General features: G+C 44.0%; 2 protein-coding genes across 4 annotated transcripts in view; both read right to left on the bottom strand.

Annotated features, from left to right (window-relative positions):
- The window catches only part of LOC126563200 (uncharacterized), a 143380-nt gene that overhangs the window by 33603 nt on the left and 89549 nt on the right, over positions 1-20228 (bottom strand). The window lies entirely within an intron of this gene.
- On the bottom strand, positions 893-6278 carry LOC126562519 (RNA-binding protein 1-like). Of its 3 annotated transcripts, none has more exons than XM_050219058.1 (3): positions 6013-6278; positions 5836-5925; positions 893-1012 (listed from the first exon to the last, which is right to left on the bottom strand). In XM_050219058.1, the coding sequence occupies exons 1-3, from the start codon at positions 6219-6221 to the stop codon at positions 913-915; spliced, it is 399 nt and encodes a 132-aa protein (XP_050075015.1). In that variant the 5' UTR covers positions 6222-6278; the 3' UTR covers positions 893-912. The 3 variants fall into 3 exon arrangements, with proteins under 3 accessions (XP_050075015.1, XP_050075016.1, XP_050075014.1); XM_050219059.1 differs by having other exon boundaries at positions 899-988; XM_050219057.1 differs by lacking the exon at positions 893-1012 and adding an exon at positions 4300-5071.

Here is a 20228-nt window from a genome sequence, read left to right on the forward strand (position 1 = left end):
TGTATAGAGGAGGAGAAAAAAAAAATACTCAAAAATCTGTATCTCAAGCACAACTTGCCCATGCTACAATTGCCACGTTTTGACGTAGTTTAATCTTTTGCAAGAAGGAAGAGAAGTTGGCAGAATAATGCATGCGAGTGAGTGCTTTCAAAAATGATGGTGTGTTGGGGGATATTCAAATGCGTCCAACCTTTTTTTCCCATGCTAGCTTGTGTCAGCTCAAACAAAATCAACCAATCAAGTTATAATTATTTAGGGCGCATCATCACTGTGGCTAGGTGTGTTTGTGTGTGCTTTTTCAGGTCGGAAGGACGAAATGTTTCGAGATTATTCATGCCAGACACACCGAGAACACCAGAGGATGGGGCCGCAGGGGCGACGACACATGGATGGCAGGAAGAATGAAAGTTTAGAAAGAAATACTTGTGGTTCAATCTTACTGTCGCACCACTCACAACTCCACTTGTCGTTGAATGATCTTTGCTTACACATATTATCGATCTTTGCTCGTTTTCTGCTGAGACGATCTCAATTCGGGAATTTGTCACTTCCTTGTTTGATTTAGCTGAAGTTTTCCCTTTACTGTTTGTTGTACACGATTCATTTGCTTTTTTCTGCCTTACATTCGTCCATAGTCTATTGTAAAATTCATAGTCGACTTATCATCTAGTTCAGATTACTTAATAAAAAAGTAATGACAATAGAAAGTGAACACACGCACGTGCATTGTGGGTACTTCCAAATCTGCACATGCGCTTCATTCTCTCCCCCCTTCTCGCTTTTAGTGTCCATCCCTCTATATACATAAATCTTTCGTCTTAGCATTAAACCACACCTGCATTTATGTGTTCCAGCTCCTGTCCTCTTATCGCGTATGTATGCGTCTTCCAGCAACTTCATCCTCTTGTCAGCTTAGCGACGGTCGCGCGATCCACTGCGGCTGCGACGGTCGCGATCGCGCTCACGGCTCATGCTGCGGCTGCGAGATCTGGAACGACGCGGTGATCGAGATCTGAATAGAGAGAATAGAGGAGAATGAAGCCGGAACGGGGACGGACGAAGGAGATGGTGGTTGTCACAGATTTTGTTGTTGTTGTTGAAGGGAGATGGGAAGAAATTGGGAACGGTTGATGTTCGAAAGAACAGACGAAATTATTGGCAGTTCCACACAACTAGACTTATTCGATTTTGGATAAAGATGTATATGAAGCAGCACATTATCACCGTAGGAGAGGTATCAGCTAATTTACACACACTTTATGGTTGTTCTTTTAAATATGTTTGATAACACTAGAGATTACGATACGATTGAGTTTAATTAATGAAAAAAAAAAAAAAACAAACAAAACCGGCACTACTCGCAAAACAGCAACCACACAGTACTTTTGAACACGGCAAGCTCTGTAGAACTCGTTGGGATATTCCATAGCTAGTGTACTTTTTCTAGCGCTGTCTTTTAGACGAATTGCTTCCACGAGCTGAGTATAAGAATTGTTAAAGCTGCTGGTTGCTAGCAAGACCACTCCACCATGCACAGTAGAATATAAAGTTGAAGCCACACGTCCCTTATTTGCCAAGTGAAGGTACCCCACGATACATACTGCTGCTGCACATTGAATTTTCGTACTGCAGAATTGGACGAGTACTTTGAAAACCAACCAAAAGTATTACGAAAGCTTTTGCTCGTGATGCATGCTTTTCTCGAGCCCCAAGAGATCCATCGACTTTTATATGGGGTTTGTCTTGGATCAAAGTCAAGAGTGCCCGAAAATAAAAAGCTAGCTACGAAGAGATTACTTCCCCCAAGTCTACCAACAGACTACATGATATTTGTCTGTTTTCCCTTGAATGATGATGACCATCCTGGCACGGGTAATCGCAACACAGTGTAATATAAATTTGGTTGCCCTGGACGAGGCATAAGTAGTTGTGTTGAGTTATAGAAATTCTTTGCTTTTCAAAGGTTTAATATCATGATGAAACATAGCTTTAAACCAATCAAACAAAGCTCTATGGGTACTAAGTAAACTGAATGTAGCTACAAACAAAAAAAGGAAGAGACAGTTAATTGGACATAACAACAAAACACATAATCGTCTGATAAATAATTTTAAAACCGATTATAAAAAAGAAATAATTTAAAATGAAAATAGAATGAAAGAAACATAACACATGGTGTTCCTGACATAGAAATTGTGTTTACTGTACTGTCAATCAAACGTAGCAATGGTGAATGGTCGAAAACTAAAATAGATAAATTAATAAAATGAAAAGTTCTGCAAAAAAAACCATTACAATGATGTAACGGCTTAGTTATGGAAAGAGAAAAAAGCATAAAAAGAAGGAGAAAAAAACAAAAAAATCATACATACAACATCCTACCTTTTCCGGAAACGGAAGAAGAGATGAGAAGAGAAAGCGAGCGCACATACATACACACACACACACACGAGCGCGCGCGCGTTGTGGAGCTTTTTGGTGGATATGGTTGGATGTGATTTTTGGTGGGTTGGTGGTGTGTTTTTGGTGGCAGTTGGTGGTGGTGTTGTGGTGAAGGAAGAATTAGAAACTTTAAATTTCACAATTCGATCCAATTGTTGGTGACCGTTTTGTCTGTGCACAATCTTCAATATCCGATTCGGCTTGCCAGTGGGTGGTAGAGGCTTGCTCTGCCTCATTTGAAGAGAGAACACGCCACAGGTGAAGAGGATGGCCACAGTTTTTCGTACGGAAGGGGGAAGAGAGCAGAAGCGACGCGCGGGTTCAATGGGTTGGGTTGCAGAGCAGGGAAGAGCTGGCAAGATGTGGTGACTGATGATGGAGAAGATGATGGTTGTTGTTTGATGTCGGTACACGTGGTGGCGAGGTCGAGTAGAAGTTGTTGGGGTCAGCGGTGTTGTGGTCTTGGTGATGGTAGTAAGTGATGGTGAAGGGAGACAGATGGTCGTACGATGTCGGAAGGAAGAGCTTGAGATTGTTATGCCTAGCCGCGATGGGATGATCCCTGCTACGTGACCTAAAGATACATTATTAGGTTTTTTTTTGTATAGGCAATGAATCGGTTTCACTTACAGTTGCAGGTGTATGTTTTTTTTATGGCACTGTTGGCATAGCTAAGCGCTAGCGGAGACAGAGTAGGAGCAATGTTTTTGAAGGCTGCTACCACCAACACAAAACACAAACTGCACCAACTGTGTAAGACCCATCGCAAGGTCGAGCAGCTTCGTGTGAAGGATGCTGTAGGCTCGAAGAAGCCGGGTCAAGGAGCGATCCAGGAGTTGTCACCACCTCGGAAGAAGTGGTATATGGATGCACCGAAGCAGCACCGAAGAAAAGGATGGTGATGGTACAGTAGCAGAAGTAGGATGCAGCAACACCAGTGGAAGAGACGGGAGCAGAGTAGTAATAGCAATTGGTGGTGGTTCCGGTTCCGGATGCCGCAAAAATGACACCCAAATGATGACGATGGTGGATGGTGGGTGCAGCACAAGTAGCAGAATTGTGGGTAGCAGTAGCAGCAGCAGGAGTAGTAGTAGTTGTAGCAATAGAAGTACATACTAGTAGTTGTAGTAGTGGTAGTAGCGGTGGCATAATACACTTGGTAGATAGAAGTAGTTGTTGGTGAAGAATGATGGTCGGTGGTGGATGATAAATAAAGTTGCCAGGTGCAAAGGATTCTTGTAGAGAAGCCCCTAGGCGCAGAGAAGCGCGAAGGATGATGATGACAAGTGTGTGTGTGTTTGCGCGGACGATGGACCACCCATTCATAACAGAGCGCGTCCAAAACACGTTTTGTACAAACAAACTGAAGGAGATGATCTCGCTGGGAAAGAGAGATATATAGAGAAGAAAAAAAAAGAAAAAAGAGTTCCCGTAACGGCGTGAACCCATCCGGAGGCTGGAGAAGATGGAGCGAAGGCGAAGAGAGTCATAAGAAGACCCGAGGAGGTGTTGCAGCAGCAGCAGCGATGCCTCACGGATACGGCTTCATCATGCTCTCTTCTGCTCTGGACATTTCGGAGGGATGATGTCAGCCACCGAAAGACCGGATGTCTATCTGTGTGCGTGTGTGGGTAAGCATTGAAGAGCGATGATACTACTTGACCCTTGGGGCTAGTAAAACCCTCTAGCTGCTGCTGCTGTTCCTCTTCTCCTAGAGGAGCAAGAAGTTGGGCATGGTCAGCATATTACGCAGCGCTCGTACATCAGACGGCAGGTCGGTGGAAACTATAAACACCAAACCAAACTCGCCCGTGCTCTGTGTGTTTAGCAAGCTCGAGACACTTCAAGGTGAGCGCTGCCTCTTCAAGATGGAACCAACAGTGTCCACCAAACGGGGCGAGTCGATGGCACTGGATGAAGGCACCGTTCGGCGGCGGTAGAGGGCGCTGCTGAATCACTGCGAAGGCTATGTGTGGTGCTGCTAAGACGACCGCCGCTTCTACTACTTCGCAGCCGATGGAGGGGATGTGGAGGAAGATGATGAAGAAGTAGTAGTAGCAGTAGCAGTGGCAGTGGCGGCTGTGGTGGTGGTGGTAGTAGTAGCAGTAGAAGGGGAAGCAAACTGCAGAACACGAGGCCGTCGCAAGGAAGGGCCGCTGCCGTTGCTGTAGCCCATCGCAAGAGGAAGCGCAGTGCTGACGCTGCTGCTGCTACTGCTGCTAACAGTGGTGTCGCGATGGGCGCTTGCGGAAGTAGAGGTAGAAGCACGTGCGCATGCCCGTAGTAGCAGCAGTAGAAGTAGTAGTAGTAGTTTTGGTGACGGTGGTGGTAGTAGTAGCAGTCGCCAGAAGACGAATGATCGGGTCTAGAGGAGATCGAGCCGCGCCGGCAGGAGCTCAGGCACGCAGTAGAAGTATTGGTGGTGTTGGTGGAGATAGTAGTAGTAGTAGTAGTGGTGGTGGTGGTAGTTGTATTTGTGATGGTGGTGGTAAAATTGGTGGAATTGATGGTGGTGGTGGTGGTTGCGGTAGTAGACTTAACACTAGTAGCGCTACTAGCAAAATTTGGACAAGATGATGTTCTGTGGCGTAAGTCGCTGTCGTGGAGTAGTATCATAGAAGAGTTTGCCCTGAAATTTGTTTGATCAACCATTGGTTAGATTTGCTTTGCTCGCTACGTTACACGTACGAATATCGATATTGTTTCTTTTCTCTTGTTTTGGTACTTTTTTTTGGGAGGGTGGAAAGCCGATTCTGGTATTACTAATGTGAAAGAACAAACACTGTTCCAAACAAACCCTTACGAAACCTTTCCTCCTGTGTGTATTTGAGTTAGGTTTGCTTGCTTTTTAATCAAGGCGTTAATATTGTTCATCTTGCGCCAAACAGTAGTATTATTATCAATATTACATGCTCTACTTAGTTTTTTTTTCGTTTGCTCGGGGATAAGGATAAGAAACTGATTGCGTGAATGTATTCCAACGGCCAAACATTATTTATCTTAGGTTTTGTAACATTATTTATCGCAATTTTCCACACAACTCGCAAAACACACGCAAAACAAATATAAAAATGGAAAGAAACACAGTCAAAACGAGGCTGCATATAAGAGTAAATCGAAACATGATTACATCGAGCGGATGAAATTCTACGTATCGTTTTGGGTGATAGAAAGAGTAAAACGCTCTTCATCACCACCACAACAATACAACTGAATGTGGCTCATGTGGTGGTGGTTTAGGGTCATTTAATACGCTAGGGTTTGGGTTTTGCTTTAGCTTTGGATGTAGTACATACTCTAAGAGATTCGCTAATAGTTTGCTCATTAAATGAGACTAACAGTTTACACACAACTAAACCATCATCTAATTCGTCCTAAAACCGTTTCACTCACCTGTACGAGCGGCGGGGTCGGCGTGTGCGTTCATCTCGTCGCGATCTGCCCGAGGACATCTCTACCCGTATGCGTGTTCCGCAGCACCGTCTTTTATTGTGGCGAAGGTGGTGACGAAGAGAACAAAACGTTAATCTAACCTCGCAGAAAAACAACCAACCCTAAACCAAAACTTACGTTCCATCCAACGACCGAACTGCATCTTCAGCGTCCCGCTTGTCTTCGAACTCGACGAACGCGAAACCAGGAGGGTTGCGTGCTACCCAAACATTTCGCAGCGGCCCATACTTCCCAAAAGCACTCTCAATCTCGTGCTTAGATGCAGAGGAACCTAAATTGCCCACGTAAACCTTGCACTGCAGGTCCCACTCACGGTAGCGCGCCATCTTATCCAGTGTGACTGATTTTATATTATACAACTGCTAGCCGCGAATGAAATGTGCGCTCGGTAGTAACCTTTGGAAAGGGAGAAAGAAAAAAGAAAACGACCAGCGTAAATGTGTGATGCATTAGGTAAGGGACACAGTATGCGCGGACGGTAGAATATTGGCATTAAACATTCAAGCGTAATACGTAAACATTGGCCTTGGATTTGCTTTTTGCCTTTGCCTGATGTAGGGACTGCTGCAGGCAGATGCATAGCACCACCACGGTACGGGCGAACGAATGTTGAAATTTTTTGCTAGCACACATTTTTTTCTTCGCTTGATTAATGCAAGATGGCCGCCCTTGCTCCGATGCAGACCATTGCGTCGTCAGCAAATTTAGCATGCTTTTTTCCTGCTTTAATCGATTTAAAATGGGCAACTAATACATACCTGACGTAGTTTGTCTGTAGAACTTGGGTTTAATATATGAATTAAAGCAAAATAATGTTTTTTATTAACTTGTCTCGGGGGAATATTACAGCAAGACGCACTTTAGCAAGCACCACAGATAGAGAGAAAATTTGGTGTGTGAAACAAGCGAGGTTCTGTCATGTTTGAACACTTTGACAAGAAGCCGTTTGAGAAGACATACAACAACAAACAGTCAATTTTAGGATGAGGCGTATTTTCTTTATGTTATAACCACGAATAAAATAAGAGAGTATGTAAGAAAGAACATTTCACGTGGATTTATTACTGATTATGTGTAGAAAATGCATAAAAAACACGTGAACTCGTCAACTATATTGTGTAAATTGATCAAGCTAGCGCGTCCGGCTGTCATTTGGAGCACCATCCGATGTTCGAACATAAATCAAGGTGTGTAGAGTCCGATTAAAAATTATGCGAAATCATTTGAAATAGTCGCTACATATTTAAGAATATTTTACATAAAGCCCAAACGATTATTTAAAAAAATTGTTTACGCTGCAATTCGGTTATTTTTATTACAGATAGTAAGAATTTGTACGTTTCAGATACATATTCACATTTTTGTCTTCGGTACCTTCCATCGGGGGCTGTACGGTGGTTAGCTAAAACGGCGTCGATCTTCACCCGCCAGGACCGGCGTTCAAATTCGAATTTAATATGTTGTAGTTATACGGTTTAATTTCAACATTCCTAATGTCTCATTTTAGCTAGAACAATCAACATTCTCTCCCTCTAAGCTACATACGGCCTCAGTACAGCATGGTGCATCATTGCTATCACGGTGCATCGGCTGACGTTGCACCGTTTATTTATAAACTTGATACGAAATTTCACTTGACCTATCCCAACAGTAAATTAGGAATCGTAGATCAATTCTTCTTCTGCCTTAGACGTAGCGCAGCAGACGATGTCAAGGCGCACCGACGACTAGTCCCAACCTCGGGCTTCTTTCTTCCATCTTTTTTTTCCTCCTGCCGGCTGCATCACAGCAGAATGCAAGTACGATGCACATCAGTAGACGTCGCTACAGTGCCCCGATGCTCGCAGAATCTTCTCGTTCGGGATAATCTACCTCCGCTGCTTACGACTTTCCCATGCTGCACGCGGCCGATGCAGCACTTTCCCTCCGCAGAACTCTGTCGCTCGTCCACTGAACATGTAGTGGTCACGCGGCAAACCAACGCAAATGGTCCATCACGGAAACATCAGCTTCCAAAGTAGCATCCTACCTATACCTTAACCTACCACAATAAGCGAAGCGAACGATGGAACCGGGCGACATCGTGGCACAGCACAGCGCAGAAACAAATGGACCAGCATTTGGATGTAACTATTTTAGATGCGTTCGTGGTTTATGCTAATGCTCGCGGGCGAAGGATGGGGAGTGCGCGTAGTCGGACTGGGGACTGGGACTGGCCTACCCCAATTCGGTCCCACCGGGATCGGCATGCATGGATGCATTGAATGCGTCTCTATTTTTAGCGATCGATACACGTCTAGCTCAGGGCTGCTCGAACAAACAGGCGTCTTGGCGTTGCCACCAGCCAAGGGCTCGGTACACGAATTTTGCGTCCACTTTTGGAACAGACCATGCCGGTAGACACACGCTGCTCGAGTCGTCAGCGTGTTGTGACGCAACTGCACCATACATTGGGCAAATCTACGTTTTCGTCTTTTTTATTTGACTGTTCGAAACCGAACAGGAAAAGGGAGCTTATTAGCCAACAGAATCGTTCAAATCTTCATCAGCACTGTCATCGGGAATGGACTGTGGATGTGCGAAGAACTTCTTTACCCTTTACTACCGTTTATATTGTTTCGGTAGGCTCGGTTGAAATTCTGCGCGAAACTGCATTTCACTGCTCATTAGATTCTAGATGTCAGTCTGAACCGGGGGCCAGTAATAACGGACGGGTGGCACGTGCGTTGGTCAAATCTTTCAGCCCGAAGATCGATGACCCTCAGCAATACTGACGATAGCTGACTGTTCATGGGACGGTTGATGATAGAAATGCGTCGTGTCCGGTTACAGCTCGCTACCTTGTGCGTTGGACATGTCCCCAATGCGTCCAAAATGTCTAGCATTGATGTTGATGTGATATTATGAGTGATTTTCAATAAATAGAATTGACACCTAAATGTATTTAAATATTTTTATGTGAGTATTGAAGGCGATATTGTTCTACAGATGAAGATCTTTAGTCCAACATATGAGCTATAAATTAGGGATAAAGATAAACATATAACATAAAGACGATTCCGAAGGACACATGCGATTCTACTGGCTCTCTACGCGGTATCCTGCTGCTTCATAAAAGTATAACATTGGAAAAGTCTGATCCAATGTTATAGAGAAATGCGAACCGGAACCCTAAAGCCACCTCTACGTGTTGCTGATGTGAACATGTCTACTTCCTTAACAAAATATCGCCAAAGGAAAGTAACGTCCAGCGAACTCGCTCCCAATCGAAACAAGACCGTTTTGGCAGTGGATCCATTTTTTCCTCTCATTTCCTCACATTCATCATCAGCAAATTAGTTCATGTTAGCTTTCTTCGATCACTGGTTCACACGGGCAGGCATTGGAATTTGCATTTTATGCTCCTAGTAAAAGAGGACCACCTTTAAACGATGCACATGCAAACGCATCAGTAACATCCCACGCAATGAACCCACGCAGAAATGGAAATTTGTTTATGTTCAAAGGTAAGCCTGAGACGATCTCCACAGTACGAAACTTCCGTCGACGAGAATAATCGAACTAACTGGTACATAATTTATTGCCTGCAAGATCCAGGCTGATCTCTTCATTGACAGTTTTGGAACAGGGATATCTGGATAGAGGTGCGTGTTTTAACATTTGTTTCTAGGTTAAACACTATATGCGCTTGATGTATCTGTAAAATATTTCGTTAGAAATTAGTAACATTAAACTGCATTAGAATCACTCTTCTTCAAGCATCCAGCACTACGATGGACCCGTAAAACCCCATTGTGTGGAGGTCATTTTCCTTTTGCGCATTAAACTAGCGCAATATAGTGAAAAAAAAACCTGAAAAGGAAACCCTTTTTCCCCCAACAAACGCTGTGACGGTACGTCAAGTAACAGTTCAATCAACTCGCTCGACAGACACACTCACATCGCAGCCACGGTGCAGATCGCTTCTAACGTCGGATTACGGTGGGAGCCGCATTACGGCGGCGGGCAATTTTCCGATGTTAATTAAACATGTTCATTGCGCCTGGTGCAACCGCCTTGCAGCTGCACCCATGCAGCAAACCGGTCAAGAAACTAGCCAGAAACTCCCAAACGGACCCGCGCATTGCATCGGAGTCTTCCTCTTTGGACAGCTTTCCTTGACTGGATGGTGACGGTGGTGGTGGCGGTGGTAGTGATCGTGGCGAGGTATGCCATTTGTCTATGCAACAGAGAGGAGGAAGAAACTGACGGATGGATGAAAAAGTGCATCGGTACGAAGAGATGCACTCCCAGCGGGAAGCAGGCACGTACGTACCGAAGAAAGTACCTCTCACACACGCGTACAGAAATGAAACGAAACGAATCAAGTCGCCAGCCCTGTATCTAAGCCCGAGTCACTGTCACTTTCGATTGTCAGCTGCCGGTGTTCCTTCTGGTTGACTGTGGACAAGGGACAAGACAAGCATGTACACCGACCAGTCCAACCAGAACTATCCATAATGAACCACGAAAACGGCAACGGTTATTGTACACGGTGGGGCTTTTGGCATGCAACATGACCAGATGGGAATGAGTCAGATATGTGTGGTTGAGATGATTCTTCTTTTCGCGAATACGTCCAAAGAGAAGACAATTTTTGCATCTAAAACATGAACCGTTTTTGCGATATTCCCTTTCAAAAGATTTTGAGACATTCTTCTCTAATCACACCACACAAAGATCAATTGACAAAAATCCATCGGGCACACCGAGAGCCAAGTTTTCGCATTAAAACTAAATAAGAGTGAAAGTTTTGCCAAAGTCAATGTTGCAACTTGCAATCGGTTGCCTTAATTTACCATTCAGCACGTGCATTATTATTTCCACTTCACCCACCCATGCAGCTATTCTTTCAACCCACTCACGTGTTCCCTTTTTATTATACCAACGATCACCGTTTTTGTTTTTTACTATCACCCTACGCACAATTTACTACAAACTGCCATTGCTTTTACTACAGTTGCTGCTATCGATTATGGCAGTGATGCCGTCAGTTGGAGATTTCATGCTCACCCGCATAAAAACCGATGCGTTGCTCTGTCTCTCGTTTGTTGGCTTTGCTGTTTGTATTTGATATTTGAAGTATAAAAAGGGAAATGACGCCCTTCCCTGTTTGGAACCCAGCAGGACAACGATCGTATTTTGGAGGAGAGTTTGCTTCTAGGAGAAGAAAATAAAATTTCTATACTCAATTGAAAAGCAAACATATTGATTGATTTGTTGACTTTCTGTGTAGTAAAGCAGGAAGTTTTAGGTGGTTAAGTTGTTTCTCGATATTACTCAGTCCAAGGAACATGTGTCCTTATCCCTTTCAAGTAGAGCCGCCATATGCTTAAGCGAAGGGACCATAATCAAATCCCATCTAGGCCGACACATTGTAGGCAAGATTGACCACTCATCTATGAGTAATTTATGTGAAGGATGCTAAACATTTTTATAATTTTTATTTATGAAACGATGTCATGAGTAGCTTTAGGAGATAAATAGAACTGCAAAAAAACGGACAAAGTTATTAAAATTTTCTTTTGTATCAATTGAGTTCCATTTTGAGCTGTTCATTGACGAAAGAGCGCTATGAATCATTGGGTTTCTTTGCATCAATCTAGAACTGATGTTTTTCACTTTAATTTATATTACTCCTAGGTGCTTCCATCAACACTCTCTCAGGGTCATTATTTTGCTCCAGAATGCACTCAATTGCATCGCAGCACCACCACCGGTGGAACCAAAAAAGTTCCACCCGGCAACGAGACGATTTGCAATCGAGAAGTAAAATTTATCGATCGACCCAGAAAAAGTGGAATCGAGTTCCCGCTTTTCCTCGATTGACCGCTGACAGGTCGGCGATTGACTCTTCAGACATTTGCCTGTTTCCTCGAACCGTGTTCCGACCGGTGATCAACCAATCGAATTTTCACTTTCAATCACCGCACCGCTATTTTCACTTTCCGATATTGCCTCTACAATGGATGGAAGGAGAGGGGGCGGGGGACCGGTGGGAGGGGGGGTTGGCCACGAAACCACCCACACTCATCTCATGATCCGGGCATGATAATGGAGGGGTGCGCTGCGGTGGATATGAGGATGATTTAAATTCGGTGCTGCAATTTAGCGCCATTCTCACATTTGCTCTCGTTGCAGCGTGATGTGACTGTAATTGCGAACGGGATGATTACACTGGCCCTGGTGTGTGGGTGTGGGTGTGAGTGGGCTGGTTGGAGGATTTTCTTTCATGCCATGTCATTGCGGGCTCACGGATATATGCGGTTAAGTTGAAAATGGAAAGTGATCTACGGAGTGATCCTCACTTTGGTGCGGTTTTTTCCTTTGATTTCCTATGGGCTGTCTGTAATTTATTACATGTTACAATTTGTCTGCTTTTGGCAACAAAAAAAAGGTTGTGTTCAATGCGTTCAACCGTTCAAATGTTTGGTTATCGAACGAGCTGCCCCTTCAGTACGCCCCAAAACAAGTCATCGACGTTTCTGAACGCGGCCAATCGCCGCTTGCACTGGCCAGCCGTGTGGGACGGGTGGGCAAGGGTAGAGCGGAAAATTTGCATTGGAAATTCGTACCGCCATCTTCTCCACGGTGTCGGTCCGGCATCGTTGCATCGCATTGTCGGTGCATCAGCTCCGGAATGGATTGTAACGTTCGATGTTCGCAACGATCGAAAAGCGTGTCAATCTGGAGCATTGAACTCGAGAGACCGAGCGGAAAACACAACGACCGGAACCCACACACACACACACACACATACACCTTCCCTTTTTTTGCGCGGATGCAGCGGCAATGCCACTGCAACTGGTGGTCGGAATGTCGTTCACCGTGCGGCATCCAGCACCCATACGGTGGCATTGGCTATGAGCGAGTGTTACCGTTCTTTTTCTCGCTCTAGCTATACAACACGACCAAAGGCCGCCCAAAGGGTTTGGCTGGGTGGTGTCGAGGTTCCAAGAAATGTGGACTCGTAGGAAACTGACTAACTGATGAAATAGAAGGTTTATGTTTTATCCAGGATGAGATAAGCTGCCAAAACTCTTGTCAATTAGTCAAAGAGTGCAATAATTTTAGTTTCCTTCAATATTTGATTAGTTAACATACGATTTCCGTAAGTAATTGCGCAGAAAGCTTGTATCGATGCTTCCATCGATAGTTTTCATTTCCCTCATTACCAACAGCTTCAAATTGACGGATATGCCTTCAATCCAGACCACGCAATTCCTTCGAGGCCAGTTGGAAACACTAATCGACCGTGCCAGAGGAATGTATCAAGCCAAACGCCAAACGAAATTGAAATCCCAAAAACGAGCGAACTGGGAAGCTGGTGACGAAACTGTTCGCGATGCACTTGCATCGCATTTGCATGGCCACGGTTACCAGCCCGGTGGACGGGGTTAATGAACCGGGTGGCCTGCACAAACGAGCCCCTTTTTCGGTTTTCCCTGCACTGCTTATTCGAATTTCGGTGCGATTTTGTCTCGTTTTGTGCGGTGTTGATTGACGGACAAACGAACAAATGATTAAAATATGTGTTTTTGACTATAAAAGGGCAGAAAGAGCTATAGAGGGAGCGGAGAAGAAAAGAAATGCATAAATTAAATTAAATGTTTATATGGAAAATCGAAAATATAATGTTTAACATAATTGATGAAGTGGAAAGTTATTAGAAAATTTAACGAATGTAATGCACATCAGTTAAGGGTAAGATGAGTTTGTGAATTAAAGTAATATTTAAAAAAACGACGGAAATTCTGAAAAAAAACTATACAAATCAATAAGTGAATATGTATAATATGAAATTGTGATGAGTTGTATAATAAAGTAAACGATTAAGTAAAAATCGATTAAAAAGCATTGAAACATTTCAAGCATTTATGAAAACAGTATGAAAACGAGACAAGTAACAAATTTGGACGCAATCAAGGAGGCAAGTGGCATGTAAAATATACAAAATAATTTAAAAAAATCCTTCAAACGTTTAACAAATTGAAAAGTGGACGCAATGTCCTTTCATATGATACATTTGCTATTGATTGAACGCCACCATCAGTGATCAATTTTGCAGCCAGATGTACGTGAGCTACGCGCCACATAAAAATGCAGAACGCTAGAGAGCTCGAGCATAAAACGTTGGGATAGATCAGTGAATCGAGTGAGATCCTCCGGAAGAGATGTTTCTCGCTTAGCTCTTTGCTGAAATTAAGCAAAAAAGAGAGAAAGAAAACAAAAAACACTACACCATCGAAACAAAACCCTCCCCATTTTATACCGTGAAACCTAACCTCTTGCATTTCGCCAAACGACAAGCCGCGCCAACCCCGGTCGCTTTCGCGCAGTGTTTAGATTGCCGCAGATTTTCTCGCATGCCCGCTCGCCTGTACGCCGGCCCGTCCTCATCATCATCGCAACAGTCACCTTCATCGAGTGGTCCTCGCGTCACTTGCGTCTTGGTTGTGATGGGGTGCATTGAACTGCCTCGATGCTGATCCAATCTGCAAGTCCAAACCATTTTATTACACGATTCCCGGATCGGATCCGGGGTGGGGAAGAGTGCTGGCGTTGGTGTTGCACTGCAAAGCCAGCGTTCAAATTGCTGCCGCTTTCCTTCGCTAAGCGAATCGCTCATCTCATCGCGACCATCGTGCCGAACCGCTCTAACGTCGCAAAAAAAAAAAACCCCAACCGGGCCGGGCACATGCAACGACCGCGTTTGATGTGTTCGGTGCATTTGTGGCTGCAACGTGCGTCCACCGTACGAAAACCTTTGCCGATACATTACCGCAGTGGCCGGGGTTCGATGCGGTGGGGGTCCCGGGAATGGTCACGAAAAGTGTGTGGGATGTGGGGATGGGGAAGAACTAAGTTTTGCGGGGATGAAGCGATCTTTGCGATCGAAAGAGAGACAACGATCTGTTCGCTGTAAAGTTTTCATTTTCACCGAGTGCACTCGGATGCATTGGTGTGGTGTGGCGTAAGATGCAGTCGGAGTTCGGATGGTGGGGGGGGGGGGGGGATGCATCCGGATGGGCAAAAGTGCACCCGAAGCGAGGGGAGGGGATTGTGATGGATTATTTGGTGCCAGGTTTGCTGACCTTTTCTGTGAGACGTTGCGGAAGGGAATTGGAAAGTGTTTTTCACCGTTTGATGGCTGTGGACGATTGCCGAGATTACTCTATATAGATAATTATTTTACCGCTTTATCAAGGTAATCAAAAAGGGTTGAAATTTTAATAAAAGATTTCTTTTTCTATTTCTTGTCTCAGCGATCTTCCAAGTCACTTCGGTCACCACATGGCTTAATAGGCTTGCTGATACCACGTAGCGGGATAGTCAATACTCATTACGGGGAAACGGTCCGGATGGGATTGGAGCCCTTGTCCTGACGTGTGAAAATCAGAGCTGTTCTACCAACTAAAATGACTAAACAAAGTGGAAATTAGCTAGAAAAGCGATTAAAACTGTACATTGGGATGCAAATAGCATAGCTTTAGGCGTTAGCCCAAAAAGATATTACTCTTAAAGCTCAATTATTGAAAATAAACGCGTCAAATTAACTAATTACAAACAAATTACTATTAAAAACATGATTGCTACTCCAACTTATGTCATTTCGTTAGTTCTTCATGGAAGAACTCTTCAGAAACCAACCGTTACCACATCTCGCATCGACGCCGCGCGTGAAGAGTGTCCCGTGCAGGATCGAACATCGATTACAATGTAATTATCTAATTGCATCAATACACCTCTGCCGAACGATAATCCTAGCCCCAAGGGCTACCGCAGGGCTGTTCAACCCTCCACGGAATGGACATCCTTCACCCCGAATCAAGTGCGCTCCGCGTTGGCTCCGCTTTGCAGCGATAGTGAACTGACACGGGCAGGGAAGCGGCGCGATGGCAAGGCAGGAAGAAAGGCAAGTCACTTGAAGGGCCCCACTTCTTTGCCAGATAAGATTGAAATGCTGTGAACCGCGTCGACGCCGTCCAAGGCGAATGCCAACCACTTGAATGGGCGTCTCATAGTGTTGGTGTCGATGACGGTGTCGTGCCGCCCTTTTCGGTGGATACCGGAAAACGCGGGGGGACAGTTATTTGAAGTTGAAGTTCACGATCGTGTGTGTGTGTGTATCGACACAACTGTTTGCAGGGGATTTTTTTTCGTGAAGATTAATATTTAAAACTGCATTGAGAACTGAAGGAAGGTATTTAGGAGGAGAATATTTTATTTCACTTCACCCAACACCATGCGTCTCCATTGCGGGTTAGTCGAACGTTTTTTTTTAAAGAAATATATTCTTATCATGCTACATGTATACGGTACGGTTATGCAGCAGGCCAAAACCCTTCGATTGCCAAGGACACACTGATACGCATAGTCACGCACGCACACATGCTGTGATGTTTCCGTAAAATTAGCGACCGTCGTCTGTCGCGGAGCGAAACGGAACCATAAGGGAACGAGCTGGATGGTCGTATCAGTTTACCGTGTCATTGGGTTGGCCATTGTCGCTAACAACAATCATTATCGGGGGTGCGTGTGTGTGTAGGTATGTTTACTCGATGCTTTGTGTGAGTAGGTGAGTAAAGTGAGCTGTACAGTAATAATGGTCGAAGGACATCTTCGTTAAACGGAAGGGTACAATTCAATCTTACTTCATTGAAAGACGTTACCAGTGGGGAAAGTGTAGTTTATTTTCATGCAATTGGAGAAGTGATATCATAATTTATAGTTTAATAGATGCTACAAAGCGTGAAGTATTAAATTAGATTAAAAAATCATACACTTTAGCAGCTAATATTCATTACGTATTGTTAATCACGATCAATGAGTATGGTTTTCTAAATGTTTGTTTGAGGCTTTGGCTCTTGAAAAATCCCCGAATCACAATGAATCCACCAATGCACATAAGTAAAAAAAAAATATTTACTTAAGCAACCATTCCCTCCAGCCGCTATGGCACTTGAGGGTCTCAAACCGACTCAATTGGAAAGCATCAGAATGGATGAAGGATGCCAATATACACAAGCAACACAAGAGAGCAGTATGCGCCCATTGCAGTGGCATTGATAGAATTTAACACAATTTAAATATAATAATAGTACTGCAAACGATCACGGCTACTACGACCGCTGGCGCTCGGACTCGTTGGCCTTTTCTCCTTGTTCGTGAAAAGAATTGCAGTGTCGAGAAAGTACGCCTACGGGATGATAGAGGGATCACGGGAGTAAGCAAGAGAGAGAGAGAGAGAGAGAGAGAGAGAGAGAGAGAGAGAGAGAGAACAAGGCAAATTCATCCAAACGCGACCCGCGGTTTGTAATAGAACAATGCAACCAACGATGTACGAAGGCAAAAATCCAGCTCCATCACAAGGGCTGGTCCGAGGGACTCCATGCATAAAGGGTGAGGGAATCTCAAGATAAAAAAGTCAAGCTACGGAGCTCTCGAGCTCGGGCTGAAATAGCGCAGAGCGTTCCGTTCGAATTAAACATTTGTTTGTGTGCAGAAGCTCTTAACGTGTGTCGGTCTTGCAGTTCACCCCCTGACAGATAACGTTAGCTTGGGGGATGTTGGAAATGATGCGGTATGTCTTTCAACCACAAAAAGGGCAAACGATCGTCTATCCGACCGGCAGCCAATTCGTACATGGGGTGAGAAAATCCCTTTCGGTCGTGCATCGTATTGCTTCCACCGTTGGCTTGGGAGGGTTCTTCTTTTCAAGTGTAACCGTTATTGATAATGAATATCGTTTGCAGGCAATTTCACTCGCAACGGCAATCCAAGGACAGACAGCTGGGGATTTGCTGATACTTGTTGTTTACCATTGGGGGATTGGTTGGAACCAGCCCGAGGAGATGTGGTATAGTAGGGAATTGTGACGGAGGAAAGCATGCAGTGCTGACAAGAATTGTGATGCATATGTGACGTCATTTAGAAGGCGTTGAACAGTGGATTCAAATTAATGTCCAAGTAGTATGTTAGTTTGTTGTGGAATTCGAAGCATAACTTGTGTTATCAAATTTTATCAAAAGATTAGGTACAAAATTTCTGGATTCTGAAAGGTTAGCCTATGCAGTGAGTTTAGATTCTCATGGCATAATCATATCTCTTGGAAGTAAAATTAGATGTACAATAATAATGAATTTTAAAGCTCATAGAACTTCTTTACGTAGCGAAGCTTATGCATTCTGCCCAAAGTTTTGCAACTTATTACTTGAAGTGTATAATCTACCGAAAGTACCTCTGAACGCCGTCAGACCGTTGGATCTAACTCAAAAACTTTCGGGAGGAATCCTCTCCTGAGTACTGTTTGAATTTTAGTGATCAGTGAGACATATCGTCATTAGTAGATGATTTGTAATACGCCACACGGAACAGAATAAGGGCTGAGTTGAGTGCTTATACGACGATTCCTTCAGCTGATAAAAGGGTGAATCTCGATATACAGGACGACTCCCAAAGGTTCTCAATTTCCCTCCAGAATCCAGTGGCGAGTTTAATTTACATGTTTTGCTCTACTTTTGTTATATTACCCTGGAACTGTGTGTGTTTGTTAGTAATTCCATCAACTACACGTGACACGCGAGGAACATCTTCAGCTGTAAGCATGCTCAAAAAGACAATCCAACAATTCCGCAAAGAAAAACGTTTGCGGTACCAGCCGAAACAAAAGGAAACGATTCGTTTTATTCCTTTATTATCGATCAATAAGCTGCTGAAGTGGTTTACAATCAGAGCGATTGTGTTGAGGTGTTTGTTACTATTTTCCCGCAAGGCATTTTAATCCCATCAACAACAACAACATTCGATTACACGATATAAAAAGTAGGTCATAAAATTCGCCCCGCTCAGCACACATCGTTACACAAATAATTCAAATTCCATGTTGCTGCTCTCAATGTTTGCCGGTGTTGTTGTTTGCTTTATTAATCAATCTTCCTCCGCAGTGAATCAGCTGGCAAATCGGCTGGCGAATTGATAGTGGCGTCACTTTATGCACCAGAAGCATTCATTATTAGCGAATGGGATTTAATTCATGGTCCGGCAATCCGTACGGAAGGATGTGCTGATGCGTTGTAAAAGCAGCAAAAGGAGGACACACAGGCTGGCTCATGAGTAAGCCAAGATCAGATAACGCCTGCAGGAGCATCCCGCCGGGTGTTCTGGATTGTTATGTCCCCTTTCCTTCGACGCTCGACAGCCGTCTCGGTGTTTGATGGTGACCTAATTTCGCACATCCAATGCCAATGTCGACGCTTACTCCCGCAGGTATGCGAACGTGTGCATTTTCAACCCTCGCTCGTTGTTTGTAGGAATGGTGTGGCGAGCACTTTGCAAGAGATTAGCGCTTAATATGCACCGCACCATCCCGATGGGGCGTGCAAGTACTTCCTCTATTTACTTGCGATCACTTTAAACTAGCCGAGAACACCGCGATAAGCGATGGCTGATAGTGAGGGTGCTAAGATAGTGACCGCTCACACGGCTAGTGTCGAGCTATGGATGCCGGGTACAGTCCGTCGATTACTACCAACAAACAGAACAAAAGTGAAATGGTACCATGGTTCCAGCCAAACGAAACCAAACGAAATGTTACGTTCGGCCTAGCCCGGCCAATCGACAAGGTGATTGAAACGGTGCATAACTTAAGGAAAGTGTGGAAAATAGTGCAAAAGTTTATTGCACCAGCTGCTGCCGCTGCCGCTGCTGTTGGCAGCGTAAATGCACTTGCACCTGAACGTAGAAGGGGTTGATTTCGTCGATGTCAACGAACCCCTTCGGTAGAGTTTCGTGTGATGGTTTGATGGTGGTTGATCTAGCGAACCGGTCCGTTGGATTAGATCGGTTTGGTGAGGTGATTGGAGCAGCTTTATTATTTTCTAAATGGCCAAAAGGAAAGTAATTTGATAGGAGGAGGTTAATTGAAAATTGCTTGAATCTAACTGAAACTTGTAGGAATAAAAGATAGCAAGACTCGCTAGCTGTTTTGAAAGGCTTGAAAATCTTTAATGATTTTTATTTTTAAGTTACTCCTTTAATGAAAATATTTTTTGAAATTTTTTTTGTTTGAATATTGCATATTGCTTAAAACAAAAAAAATGTAAAAATTTTCTCTTTACATTATTTTTCATAATCTATTTTTTTTACGAGGAGCAAGACACAGCATTTTACATTCTGGAGGTCCCACAGGTGTTCACCTGTGGGACCTATTCGGAGAGTAATTTCGGCTGCATGTTCTTAGGGTTCTTTAAATATTTGTCTAAGAAATATTCTACGACTTGCAAAAATGGCCA

Source organism: Anopheles maculipalpis, chromosome 3RL, assembly GCF_943734695.1.
Source record: "Anopheles maculipalpis chromosome 3RL, idAnoMacuDA_375_x, whole genome shotgun sequence".
Taxonomy (NCBI): domain Eukaryota; kingdom Metazoa; phylum Arthropoda; class Insecta; order Diptera; family Culicidae; genus Anopheles; species Anopheles maculipalpis.

Excerpts from the sequence above, each read along its gene's own strand:
- LOC126562519 (XM_050219057.1), bottom strand. The coding sequence starts at position 6,221 with ATGGCGCGCTACCGTGAGTGGGACCTGCAGTGCAAGGTTTACGTGGGC. Across the intron at positions 5,926-6,012 it reads GTTCGGTCGTTGGATGGAAC|ACGGTGCTGCGGAACACGCA; the intron begins GTAAGTTTTGGT and ends CCACAATAAAAG. Across the intron at positions 5,072-5,835 it reads CGACCCCGCCGCTCGTACAG|GGCAAACTCTTCTATGATAC; the intron begins GTGAGTGAAACG and ends AACAAATTTCAG.